Genomic DNA, 13,990 nt, shown 5'->3' on the forward strand with positions numbered 1-13,990 from the left:
TGTACACACTTTCTTCACAATTACAACGACCACACGCTCTCAAGTCTGCTGCTGTGCGTGTTGCTGCCATTGTTAAAAATGTTAAAAATGCTGCAGTGTCTGCTCTCACAACCTCTCTCACACGGACTGAAACTAAGAAACTTAACCAGCAAAGAACCAAAGAGTATCACAGGGCTGTGAGCAGCTATGTTGTGAAAAGATTACATCCACTGTGCGGTGGAGTCTTTGGATGCACTAATGTCAGTATTGACATCCATCGATAATCTGTTTCGTCGTTCCTGTTTTGGTATAAACATTACCATCAAGGTTTTGCAGTTTAGGAAGCCAGATGTTTCGCTCAGACACTTAATGCTGCTGCACAGAACTTGTTTCTGTCTGTCAGATCTTGTTAATACCACCACCACAGATCCACACATCAAACTGAGACGAAAAGGTCATAAAAGTTAAAAGTACAATTAGTCTAATATTGGTAATTGTGTGGGAATGTGTTTTCTCATTTTTTTCTCTGAAGACCGTGAAACCTCTTTATACATCTTTGCTCTGTGTCTCAGCTGATAAGAGTCCAACTTGTAGTCAGATCTTTCCTACTCTGAAAAAACTGGAGGCTCACTTTAAAACCGAGCATGAGGACTCTCTGTTCACGGCCACACTCGAAGAGAAATCCTGGGGTGCTTGTTACAAGGTACGTTCAGTATCCATTTCCTGGTTCAAACCTCAAGCTTCATTTTCATGGTGTCCTCTTGAGCTTAGCATTTGCTAGGTGACAACAGGGGATTCATTTTAATTAACAGGAACTGTTTAACACCTCACAATCTGCATCTCATGAGGAAACTCTCATGGTGTTCCTCTGTGCAATTTATGCTTCCTGATACTTTCACTGGTGTGTCAAGGGACTAACCTGCCAGTGACTCACTGGAATGAGCTGTTTCAGCTCTTATCCATATCTGTGCCCACGATTACAGCTGTTTATTTCTGACATTACTTGTTGCTATGAGAGATCTTCAAGGGTCAGAGAGAGATCCTGTTAACCTGTGCTGTGCCTAAGAAGTAAGTCACTTCTGGATGGACGTTTCCTCCTTCCCTTCGGTATTGAGCATTCATCTTTCATGGACATTATTTACTCGAAACATCTCACAGTATCATGAATTTGAATGGGAAATAAAATGTATTACCACATGCAGTACGACAAAGAATCCAAGTATTCAAACCCACTGTGACTGTGGCAAGTGGATTTAACATATACAGGGTAGACAGGATTCATATTGTACTTACTGAAGTAATTTTCTGTGCTTGTGTAAGCAAATCTGCAGGTAATGAGAAGTCATGCTGGACTTTTATGAGTTTTTGAACTCTTGTTTTTTAACTTGGTCTTATTCATATATTCTTTATATGTCAGATCAGGTTGGGAAATGTCGATTGTTGCAGCAGGACCACGATGCTGATAATATATCTGAGCAAAATGACAAAGAGCCAGATTATTTGGATCAGATGAAAGCATCCACAGTTCACAAACCTTCCATGTTTTTACTGTAAGTTGTCTTGTCACACACTTTCTTGTTACATTTTCATATGCAAGACTCCAACTACCAAAAAGCCAAGATGAACTGCCCTTTAAGAGCTTTTTGAGGAGGACAGAGGTCTGAAGAAAGAAAATTCAGAGAAAATGCTGTGCATTCAAAGAAAATCACTGTCCAACGAGAAATACAGCTCTACAGAAAACTGCCAGCAGCGGAGGAGACAGCGGTCTGGTGGTGGAAGACACGAATCTGGAAATTGCAAAACAAGAAAACATTTTCTCAAGTGTAGTGAAATCAGTAACTCTACTTACACATTATTTTTGATAAGGCACTGCAAAGTGGAGTACAGTGCTGCTGCACATACAGACTTAAAGACTATGCATGTTAACATTTACTGTTTGAATAGCAAATTCTGTTCATTTAACCTTATGATGTAGTTACAAAAACATTTATTTATAATGCTCTTTTAAAAAAACAAAGATAGAATATAGGGCCTGATTTAAAAACTATACAACAAGAGGGATTTTGAAGGTCGTGAACCTCTGTTGAGATGCTGGCGCTTTCGGGATTTTATTTTGAAAGGTCTGGCCGGATGTGGAGCACTGCTGTCCTTACCTGGAAAGTGTGCATGTGGATTGAACAGACGTGCTGCAAACTGGAAAACGATTAAAACCTTGTTGTTAGTTCGTTATACCGCACAATTGCAATATATTCACTGTAGCATTAAAAATTAAAATTTAAGACAAGCTAGCTAACTAGCTAGTTGTGCGGTTGAATCAAACGGCTGTGAACTGTCCAGATGGCGGCTGTCAGAAGTATGAACAAAATGTTTGGATTATGTCTCCATGCTGTTCGACAGACAGCAGGACTGAAGGTGTCGAGGCTGTTTCAGCACAGGACCTTCGGAGTCAGTGTAAGTTCAGTAACAGTGTTGTATTATTCTGCTGCATAGCTCGTGTTAGCTTGACATGAAAGGTCGCTTTAGCAAGTGACAGAGGTGGACGGGCTGTGGCCTGGTGACAGTAAACCACAATATCGATCTAACCTCAGGTACAATGTCATATTTCCACTGTCGAGTTAAGTTACTATACAGGAGATGTTTAAGAAGACTTTAATGTTTGGGATAAAGAGGATTACATCGGGGAGATATGTGAAACAGTCGTAGCTCTACTTAGTTATCGCGATGTGTTGTGAGCTAGCTAGCTTAGCTGATAGCCCTGCAGAAACCAAAGTTACTGTAATTAGCTTTAACTCGCTATATAGATATTCTCCATTGGAACCATATGAAGTCAAATTGAAGTGGCTACATATAAATATATCGTAAATGCTATATGTTTTGTGTAGTGGTACAACGTGTGTTAGTTGTTGTGACTCTGGGTAGCTAGCTGCCTGGCTAAAGTTTTAGCTAGCTACGTTCCTATTGGTCGTAGAAAGGGGCGTGAGGAGGTAAACAGCTTAAAACTAATGTAAAGAAAGAAACATCAAACCTGTTAATGTTATAATATAAAGAAAGAAACATCAAACCTGTTAATATTATAATGTAAAGAAAGAAACATCAAACCTGTTAATGTTATAATATAAAGAAAGAAACATCAAACCTGTTAATGTTATAATATAAAGAAAGAAACATCAAACCTGTTAATGTGAAGAAAGAAACATCAAACCTGTTAATGTTATAATATAAAGAAAGAAACATCAAACCTGTTAATGTTATAATGTAAAGAAAGAAACATCAAACCTGTTAATGTTATAATATAAAGAAAGAAACATCAAACCTGTTAATGTCATAATGTAAAGAAAGAAACATCAAACCTGTTAATGTTATAATGTAAAGAAAGAAACATCAAACCTGTTAATATTATAATATAAAGAAAGAAACATCAAACCTGTTAATGTTATAATATAAAGAAAGAAACATCAAACCTGTTAATGTTATAATATAAAGAAAGAAACATCAAACCTGTTAATATTATAATATAAAGAAAGAAACATCAAACCTGTTAATGTAATAATATAAAGAAAGAAACATCAAACCTGTTAATATTATAATATAAAGAAAGAAACATCAAACCTGTTAATGTTATGATATAAAGAAAGAAACATCAAACCTGTTAATGTTATAATGTAAAGAAAGAAACATCAAACCTGTTAATATTATAATATAAAGAAGAACATAACCTGTTATATTATAATATAAAGAAAGAACATCAACTGTTAATGTAATAATAAAAGAAAGAACATCAAAACCTGTTAATATTATAATATAAAGAAAGAAACATCAAACCTGTTAATGTTATGATATAAAGAAAGAAAACATCAAACCTGTTAATGTATAATGTAAAGAAAGAAACATCAAACCTGTTAATATTAAATATAAAGAAAGAAACATCAAACGGTTAATGTTATAATGTAAAGAAAGAAACATCAAACCTGTTAATGTTATATGTAAAGAAAAGAAACATCAAACCTGTTAATGTTATAATGTAAAGAAAGAAACATCAAACCTGTTAATGTTATAATGTAAAGAAAGAAACATCAAACCTGTTAATGTTATAATATAAAGAAAGAAACATCAAACCTGTTAATGTTATAATGTAAAGAAAGAAACATCAAACCTGTTAATGTTATAATGTAAAGAAAGAAACATCAAACCTGTTAATGTTATAATGTAAAGAAAGAAACATCAAACCTGTTAATGTTATAATATAAAGAAAGAAACATCAAACCTGTTAATGTTATAATATAAAGAAAGAAACATCAAACCTGTTAATGTTATAATATAAAGAAAGAAACATCAAACCTGTTAATGTCATAATGTAAAGAAAGAAACATCAAACCTGTTAATATTATAATATAAAGAAAGAAACATCAAACCTGTTAATGTTATAATATAAAGAAAGAAACATCAAACCTGTTAATGTTATAATGTAAAGAAAGAAACATCAAACCTGTTAATGTCATAATATAAAGAAAGAAACATCAAACCTGTTAATGTAAAGAAAGAAACATCAAACCTGTTAATGTCATAATATAAAGAAAGAAACATCAAACCTGTTAATGTAAAGAAAGAAACATCAAACCTGTTAATGTTATAATATAAAGAAAGAAACATCAAACCTGTTAATATTATAATATAAAGAAAGAAACATCAAACCTGTTAATGTTATAATGTAAAGAAAGAAACATCAAACCTGTTAATGTAAAGAAAGAAACATCAAACCTGTTAATGTCATAATGTAAAGAAAGAAACATCAAACCTGTTAATGTTATAATATAAAGAAAGAAACATCAAACCTGTTAATGTCATAATATAAAGAAAGAAACATCAAACCTGTTAATGTCATAATGTAAAGAAAGAAAACATCAAACCTGTTAATGTTATAATATAAAGAAAGAAACATCAAACCTGTTAATGTTATAATATAAAGAAAGAAACATCAAACCTGTTAATGTCATAATGTAAAGAAAGAAACATCAAACCTGTTAATGTCATAATGTAAAGAAAGAAACATCAAACCTGTTAATGTCATAATGTAAAGAAAGAAACATCAAACCTGTTAATGTTATAATGTAAAGAAAGAAACATCAAACCTGTTAATGTTATAATGTAAAGAAAGAAACATCAAACCTGTTAATGTAAAGAAAGAAACATCAAACCTGTTAATGTTATAATATAAAGAAAGAACATCAACCTTGTTAATGTTATAATGTAAAGAAAGAAACATCAAACCTGTTAATATTATAATATAAAGAAAGAAACATCAAACCTGTTAATGTTATAATGTAAAGAAAGAAACATCAAACCTGTTAATGTTATAATGTAAAGAAAGAAACATCAAACCTGTTAATATTATAATGATAAGAAAGAAACATCAAACCTGTTAATGTTATAATGTAAAGAAAGAAACATCAAACCTGTTAATGTCGAGAGTCATGAATCAAAATAGACGTTACGGTTTCGGTTTTGTGTGTAATGTTAAAGTGGTGGCTCTAAATATGAGATGTCACTAAATTAACATGTTTATTGTGTAGATAACAACAACACAATCGTCACACATGGTTTCACAAGAAACTTTTTCATGTTGCAGTACATAATTGCTTGTGATATTTCAGGATATCTTAACCTTTCACAATACAGAATAATAATAACAGAGCTTATTAATTCAGTTATGAATTAGGCAAACAACTCTGCACTCTGCAATGTACAATTATTAGATGTAAAATGTATAATCGTTAAAGTAGCATAAGAAGCTCCATCTTTAGCAGCTACAACACTTGAATTAATCAGTAATTATAATCTAATAATAAAGAGTACTTTTGACCTTAAGTATTTTTTAGCCAATACTTTTGTACTTTTATTTATCATTTTAAATGCTGTACTTTTACTTGTAAGTGTAAGTAAATGATCTGAATACTTCCTCCACCACTGGTCCAGCATTAAGAATATTTAACAATCTGGTCAGACGCTAGATTAAATCAATCTTTAACATCTTGCTTAAAAATTAAACATTCAGAGTGCCTTCTTATCTTGAAATAGAACTTGTTTCTCCTTTGAAAACATACAAGCCACTGTACCGTCCACACTAGATTGTGGAGATATCCTGTATAAACACATTCTGCTGCTACTACTACTTTTAAGCTACTGGCTGCTACTTATTCTCATGCCATATATAGCTATTGTACTGATGTCTAAAAGGCAGCAGCAGACCTGTCTCTCTGAGTTTCCTTAGCTAACATTCTTAGTTCAATTCAGAGCACAAAGTTACATAACAACATATGACGGATACTAGTAGCAAAAGTCCCACATACCGGTATTTAGTACTGTGTGAGAAACCATGGAGCAAATTCAAGAGACACTGATGTTTTAGTTTAGTGCGTTTTTTTGCCAGGAGTCCAAGACAAAAGCCACTAATGACCTAAAAGCACAAGAAACGTCTGTGGGGTTGAGCTGCAGTTATGACATCTTCAAATTATCTGGATCAGCTTGTTGTGTTAAGAAGTGATTCAGATTGTTGCACTGTCACGGGATAAAACAGTTTTTCTGCCATTTTGCTGGACAGCCCCATAAAGTTTAAACAACTTATTTAACTGCTCTGTTACAAATAGAGAACATCTATGTGCCAAAAATCTCTCCAGTCCTTATACCACACCTAATACGGCCACGTCACAGGTGTGCTCTGAACATTTGATTACAATCTACTTCCGTATCTACTTTCCCATTCATTTGCACAAAACATTCACTTCCCTACATTCCCTCACATACACGTTATATCGTATTTATTATTGAAGTAATAATAGTACATAATGTAATATAAATCACATTTCTTCCAGATATACTTATATATCTGGATACATATCAATGATTTAATGTTGCTCACACATAGAATGTGTTTTGCATATAAAACACTTGTTTTTCCACTGTTGTTGTTTTGCATTGTCATTTCCTCTTCTGTGATCATTCCAGTTAGACAAACCTAAATAAAGTCAGACGCTACTGGCTACTACAACAATGAGCCTGTTGTTATTCTTTGTTGCCTTTTCCTCTTTGTCAGATCTGTTTTGAATTTTTTTTATTCAGGAGAGCTTTTCTCAGGCCTCCTGAGATTAACACAGACAGTTTGTTTTCGTTAAATTATATCATGAATCCTCTTGTCTATTTTTCAGAGGGTCTCCATTTACCACAAATAAATAATGTGTGTTTCAGGCTGTGCACCAACAGCAGCCTTTTGATTCGACACTAGAAAAGCCACAGTTCCCTGGAGCCTCAGCTGAGTTTGTGGATCATCTTGAGTTCATCCAGCCCAATGTCATATCTGGGATCCCTGTGTACCGGGTGATGGACAGGCAGGGCAACATCATCAACCCTTCTCAAGACCCTCAGGTACCGTAAGTCCACCTCTGCCCTTTGTTATTAGAATGACACAAACACTGCTCTGCTGACACGGGCTGACCTGTTGTGTCTCTTCCTGCTCAGCTCTCCAAAGAGACAGTTTTAAACTTTTATCAGAAGATGACTCTGCTGAACACAATGGACCGTATTCTCTACGAGTCACAGAGACAGGTAAGTTTTTCCTTTTGTATTTCCTGATTTGACCACGGAAGCATGTTAATTTGCTTCTATTTCAGGGCCGGATTTCCTTCTACATGACCAACTACGGTGAGGAGGGGACACATATTGGTAGTGCAGCTGCTCTTGACCCAAATGACCTGGTGTTTGGACAATACAGAGAAGCGGGTAAGGATCAGACTTAGCTCTTAATAATAATTCTAGTAATATTGATAATGATTTACTTAATTAGACTTTTAATTTCTGTAATGTTTATCATAGCAAGTAGAATCATTAGGAAACCCTCATTGTAAGTCAAACAGTGCGTTAGTGAGTGATATATCAAACACCAAAGTTCTGTTACAAGCTCATTGGGCAGTTTTGTCTACATGGGTGTGCTGATGCCTGCTTTGGTACACAGTGACTACAAGACTTATTCTATTTGAGGTGAAGAATTGTTTACTTAGTGAATCATACTGCATGTCTACACACAGCCATGCTTTTATTTGGAGATCACAATTCAAACAAGTGGAGGTAAAACCTATTCTCAAAAAATATAAACAAACAGGTAGTTCAAAATCGAAACCCCTCCCTTGAGAGGTGGTGGCCTTTGATACAATCTGTCTCCAATTTATCAGAAAAGAGTTGCAATAGGTGTCACTGTTCTCAGTCCAACACGCCTGTTCAGCCCAGGTGAGAGGTGAAACCACTCTGGAGGATAAATATACGGCCTCCTACCAACTTTGTTCAGACTGAAGAAGTTCCTTGGACGAGCTGTAAAACATTTCAACCTAACGAGGGAAGTCCTAAAGACTCCAGATAAACACATACAACACTTGAAGAAGTAATCTAGCCGTGTAAAATGTCATGCAGCACAAAAATGTGTTAAATTCAAATTGATAAATTCACACCAAGAAAATATTAGCAGCATCTCTCTGTTTAATGTGTTTAATATTTTAGTCTCACATGTAGTCCATGTGAGACTAAAAATTGTCCATTGAGTAGAATATGCACCAGGTTTTCTTGTCTTGTGAGTAATGGTGTTGTCATTCATGTGCAGGAGTGCTGATGTACCGTGGTTTTCCACTGGATTTGTTTATGGCTCAGTGCTACGCCAATGCTGATGACCTTGGTAAGGGCAGGCAGATGCCTGTCCACTATGGGTGCAAAGACCTGAACTTTGTCACCATATCCTCCCCGCTGGCCACTCAGATTCCCCAAGGTGAGCTGTGCACATGCAGATTAAGCTCATCAGTCTAAATAAACATATCTACACATGTAAATATGGATTTCTGTGTGACGTCTTTGTTTCAGCTGCTGGTGCTGCGTATGCCGTCAAGAGGGAAAACATCAACCGTGTTGTAATCTGTTACTTTGGAGAGGGAGCCGCCAGCGAAGGGGATGCGCACGCCGGTTTCAACTTCTCTGCCACGCTCGAATGCCCACTGATATTCTTCTGTCGCAACAATGGCTATGCGATCTCCACTCCGACCAATGAGCAATACAGGGGAGATGGCATTGGTAAGAAGCTAAAGTCTGGTTTTCTGATTTGAAATCTGCAGCTGTTCTAATGAATACATCTTTGACTTTCTCTGATTGAACAGCTGCTCGTGGTCCGGGTTATGGCATGCTGTCCATCCGTGTCGATGGTAACGATGTGTTCGCTGTGTACAATGCCACAAAGGAAGCGCGCCGCAGAGCTGTGGCTGAAAACCAGCCTTTCCTCATTGAGGCAATGACCTACAGGTAAGTTGATGTTTCAACCCTTTGCTAACAGTTCATCATCCAGACTAATCTATCATTTTCAATATTGGAAAACCAACCTCTGTACTTTAATGTGATGACATGTGCCTGGTTCCTCCTGCAACCTAAAACATGCAGATTAGGTTAATGTCTGCTGAACTTAAGGATGCATATCTTTAATTTTAAGAAGGTGATGTTCCTGTAGTCTTCCTCAAGTATGGCTAAGGTGTCCCGACTTTCCAATAATTTGTATGGAAAGTGAACAGAAGAAAACTTACTGTTCCTTCTGCAGAATTGGCCACCACAGCACCAGTGATGACAGCTCAGCATACCGTTCAGTGGATGAGGTGAACTACTGGGACAAGCAGGACCATCCCATCTCCAGGCTGAGGCATTACATGACAGCTCGCGGCTGGTGGAGCGAGGATGACGAGAGGAGCTGGAGGAAGCAATCTCGTAAGACGGTGATGGAGGCGTTTGAAAAGGCAGAGAGACGTCTGAAGCCCAATCCTGAACTCCTGTTCACCGACGTATACAACGAGATGACCCCCAACATAAGCAAGCAGAAAGAGGCCCTGTGGAGGCATTTGCAGGTGTACAAAGAGCACTATCCACTTGATCTGTATGATAAATAACTGCACTAACAAGAAGGAACAAGCTATTTGGTGAACAAATGTGGAAGTTGATGAGGCTCAAGTGTGAAACTGTTGCACAACTTTTTCTGTAATAAAAATAAATGTAGTTTTGGAATGAGGCATCATTTTTCTGCACAAGGTAGAGGCAAAAGAAAAATTGTAATTTCAAAATTCAAGCCTCTGGATTTGGTGCCTTAAGTTAAAGATTTTGTGTCAGTAGTAAATCTCCTCTATAAATGCTCACACTACTGTTTTACATTTAATGCCATGGTCGTGTTAAGTGCAGCAACAAACAGCTGGTGCACTGTCAAGTCATTACGCGCACAAGAAACCTTCACGTTAAGCAATAAACAGTGGACATTCAACCCTGTGGTGTAAGTGGCGTTATTCTGCCACAGTCCTCTGCAGGTTTCCTTCTACAACGTTACAATGAGTGATTTGTGTTTGGTGTTTTGTGGAAAATAAACTATGAAACTTTGTTGCTTTGGTTTATTTTATTTAAATTTAATAGAAAAGTAGAAATTTGGATAAGGACACACAAACTACGAACAACCTCACGTGGCAGTGACGTCACTTTATACTCCTTTGGCATGCCAAAAATATAGGATGTGTTCTTCACATTTCCAGTTTGGAGACCTCTTCCTTTTCATGACACCAAAAGTTTGCGCTAAATTACATAAATAGAAATGTGGTGCTTTTTTTTCCCCACATTACTAATTTCAGTTTTTCAAAGAGACAATAGGTAAAACCTTATATTACATTACAACACATTTCCTTATTTAATTTACAGCTTTTGTGGATCAGTCACATTCAACAAGTCAACAGGGGACTGTGAATTCCCTTCCACAGCTTTTTTGTCTGCGATGGGGAGCGCTGGTGAATCAAAATAAGATCTTTATGTACACACAGATTCTCACGATCCTCAACCTTGACATCAAAGGTTAGAAAGCTGGGGTGTGGCTCTGGAGAAACTCCCAGCGCCATGAAGCACATTGCAGCGTAGACATCGTCAATAGGAAAGAAAGGAATGACACTCCGAGCTGTAGAAAGGGGTTGCAGCAATGCTCCAGAGAACAGATAGCCGCCTCCACCGGCATACGCAGGGTATGGGCCATCATAGAAGCTCAGAGGAATGTAGTATTTGTTTTTAGGATCCCTGATGGGAGTTGCTGTGCTTATGACGTGTCCAACATACAACCGAGATGCCTTGGAGGCATCCAGAGACTTCAGGTAGCTGAGCAACGCTGGTGTGTTCACAAATACATCATCATCACCACTGAAGACATAGGAGACATGAGGACAGTGTGTCAGTGTCCACTGGAGGAACACGTTCATTTTGAGTGTCAGGTTGAAGAAGGAGTCGTGAAATTCCCACTGCACAATGTCCCCAAAGTATTTTGCTTCTAATGAGAGCAGTGGGTTGAGGTCAGGGTCGTCTAAAGAGGCGGTACCCACAAGGAACACTGTGCGCACTCTCAGTCCACTGTGATCTACCCCCTCTTTACCCCAGGTCTCCCGCACTGCCTGTCTCTGCTCAAAGTTTCTAGGATTTGACTTGATGGCGAACAGCAGGAAGGTCTGACTGTCTTCCTCCCCTTTACTGGAGCGGCACTTGTTGGGCTGATTTAACAGAAGTGGAGGGGACCTGCATTTCATGACCTGCAAAAAGCTCTGGAACAGCGGAGGGTAGGAGGAGATATCGTGCACATTGGTTTGCAGAATCTCCTGAGCATCTCTGCAGTGAGACCAATCTGAGTAGTTTCCGACAGGGTCCCCCCCTTCGTCCAGCTTCTTGAGACCCGAGTACAGCAGGCGGTTCCAGTATGCTGTATTTTGAGGGATAGTCTGTCTTAACATAGCTGAAACAGTCATATTGGGGACTTCAGGTGGAGGCACAGTGACACTTTTCTGCTCAAGAGATTGTGTTTTCGCATCGATCTCCTGGACTCGGAGACTACGATGGTTCACAATGTTCTCTGGTCTGGCCCTGGTTCCCATGTCTGGGTTTAGGGTCAAGTAGAAGAAGACCATAAATAAAGTGACGAGAACAACCATAACACTGAAGGTGCGAGAAAGTCTCATGACTCAAGGTGAGTAAACCAAGCTAGGGTGTAGTATCCTTAGAGGCGGCTCGTATTTCAGAGGTAGACGGTGCCTTCAAGTCTTCAGGTTACACAGTCTTCCTGTAGGTACCACCCACTGTATCTGAAAATATACAGAGGTGACAGGACATCAACAAATCAAACATTACAACCTTCAACATATCTAAACGTGCTGCAAACACTGAACTTTTTAATCTCCATCAGTCACCACCGTAGGGTTGTGACTCTTCCTGGAGTCCCCTAGAATTGAAATATCACAAGAAAACAAATCAACAATAACACGGCACAGTATGACCATTCAAGTCATTTGGGATTTTTGGACGCCAGGATTATTCTTTACCAAACAGAACACAGGTATTCATTCATATACATCATGTATGAGGTGTTATACATTTGGCTTAAATTAGTTCCACTTCCTTTTGGTACACCACTTCTTTTTCTTTCACATTGTGCAGCAGCAAACAACATATATTGCTTCTTGTTTCCTGTTAGAACCACTATGTGGCATGTTGCACACTGCCCCTGTGATGTTAAACTCATCAGTGCATTTAACAACATCATCTGAGTTGGTGCTCTTACAGTTGAATGACCACAGCAGCCTGAAATTAGACTATTCTAGTTTTACAATCCTTATGTTTGTTTACCATTATTGGTAAAATGTTTACTAAACATTTGGCCGGCCTTTTCAGTAGCTTTCCATCTAAACTGAACATCCCACAGAATTTAGCAATGTAAATTCAAAGGTTAATAATTCCTGTTCCACTTGTTTTTAATCCGTTTAATTCTACTAAACTCTAATGCCCTATAATGTCATATGTTCTTGCTCTGTTGTCCACTTGAAAGTAAACCTGTTGAACAAACGATTTTTTAGTGGACAGTAAATATTATGAAGTCACAATTCAAACCAATTTAAAAAAACAGAATGATCTCATCTTAATAATTTCCTGTAATTTGCTGCAGCTTCCTGACGCGTATCTTAAAAGGTAAATGTCAAATGCAAATCTAGATGCTACTTTAAGACAAAATGTTCTGGTGCAAAGTCAATTTGCTGCAGGTTTATTCTGCTGGGATTCACTTACACAACCTCCTCTCCAGGGTCTAATTAGAGGCACACAGGCTTTGTACAAATAGCAAAAGAAAACAACCCACAGGGAAATTCACAGTAAGAGTGGCGTGTGAGTCTATCTACTGGTTAACAATCATATTCATAATAAAAATCACATCCATACTTTACATACATACACACCGAGTGTATCTATGTACACTCGGTGTTGCCCCGACAATAAAAACGACAAACCAGTCAAACCAGTACAGTACTTTAAGATTCAATAGCATGATACTCACCAACACGGGCAGAATCCTCAACGAACAAATCAATCATGCAGAACAGCAGCAGAGGAACAACAGAGTATCCAGGCGTCTAAAGGTTCAATCAACAGGTGGAGGAACCATCAGTTAAAACCCTTTTCTGGGACCGACGCGGCGCTGGGACCAAATTTAACACCTCGGTATCTTCACTAGTGTCTTTGTTTTTTTCCTAAATGTAAAGTTTAAACTACTTCCTACAAATAGAGATATGTTTCACTGTGAGGTAAAACTTCTAGTCACATTTTAGATGTGAGAACCTCCAGCGCTATGAATTAAATGGAGCTGAAACTCACCTGTGCCGTGTGCGCTGCTGGCGCGCTCACTGCCGTTCATCCCTATGACTGAGCCGCTCCACTAACGCTGAGACCAGCTCCGTACAGACTCGTCCCCCTTGTCCATGACCATCCCCTCGACAAAGCTAGTACCGGCTGTTCTGAACAGTCTTCCGGAGGCGTTTGACCGGTATCGTCATTCGTGTTGCATTAGAAGGTGTCATTGCTTCCGCCCTCCCATCACCTTGATCGTTTTATGAGATCACAGCCCTCTGTTCAAGCGGATTCCTTCTGAACAACTCAAATG

General features: G+C 37.9%; 2 protein-coding genes across 3 annotated transcripts; one reads left to right on the top strand and one right to left on the bottom strand.

The window, feature by feature from the left end:
- Positions 1-2,110: 2,110 nt before the first annotated feature.
- Positions 2,111-10,419, top strand: bckdha (branched chain keto acid dehydrogenase E1 subunit alpha). Its single transcript, XM_026365547.1, has 8 exons — positions 2,111-2,430; positions 7,222-7,398; positions 7,492-7,578; positions 7,644-7,752; positions 8,624-8,785; positions 8,878-9,084; positions 9,168-9,309; positions 9,599-10,419. The coding sequence occupies exons 1-8, from the start codon at positions 2,317-2,319 to the stop codon at positions 9,939-9,941; spliced, it is 1,341 nt and encodes a 446-aa protein (XP_026221332.1). The 5' UTR covers positions 2,111-2,316; the 3' UTR covers positions 9,942-10,419.
- Positions 10,420-10,500: 81 nt separating this feature from the next.
- b3gnt2l (UDP-GlcNAc:betaGal beta-1,3-N-acetylglucosaminyltransferase 2, like) lies at positions 10,501-13,990 on the bottom strand. Of its 2 annotated transcripts, XM_026365560.1 has the most exons (3): positions 13,705-13,990; positions 13,388-13,463; positions 10,501-12,146 (listed from the first exon to the last, which is right to left on the bottom strand). In XM_026365560.1, the coding sequence occupies exon 3, from the start codon at positions 12,021-12,023 to the stop codon at positions 10,752-10,754; it is 1,272 nt and encodes a 423-aa protein (XP_026221345.1). In that variant the 5' UTR covers positions 12,024-12,146; positions 13,388-13,463; positions 13,705-13,990; the 3' UTR covers positions 10,501-10,751. The 2 variants fall into 2 exon arrangements, with proteins under 2 accessions (XP_026221345.1, XP_026221354.1); XM_026365569.1 differs by lacking the exon at positions 13,388-13,463.

The sequence above is a fragment of the Anabas testudineus genome, chromosome 13 (assembly GCF_900324465.2).
Source record: "Anabas testudineus chromosome 13, fAnaTes1.2, whole genome shotgun sequence".
Taxonomy (NCBI): Eukaryota; Metazoa; Chordata; class Actinopteri; order Anabantiformes; family Anabantidae; genus Anabas; species Anabas testudineus.

Bases quoted from the DNA above. Each gene is read 5' to 3' on its own strand.
- bckdha (XM_026365547.1), top strand. From the start codon at position 2,317: ATGGCGGCTGTCAGAAGTATGAACAAAATGTTTGGATTATGTCTCCAT. The intron at 8,786-8,877 runs GTGAGCTGTGCA...TCTTTGTTTCAG, and splicing joins GGCCACTCAGATTCCCCAAG to CTGCTGGTGCTGCGTATGCC. The intron at 9,310-9,598 runs GTAAGTTGATGT...TTCCTTCTGCAG, and splicing joins ATTGAGGCAATGACCTACAG to AATTGGCCACCACAGCACCA.
- b3gnt2l (XM_026365569.1), bottom strand. From the start codon at position 12,023: ATGAGACTTTCTCGCACCTTCAGTGTTATGGTTGTTCTCGTCACTTTA.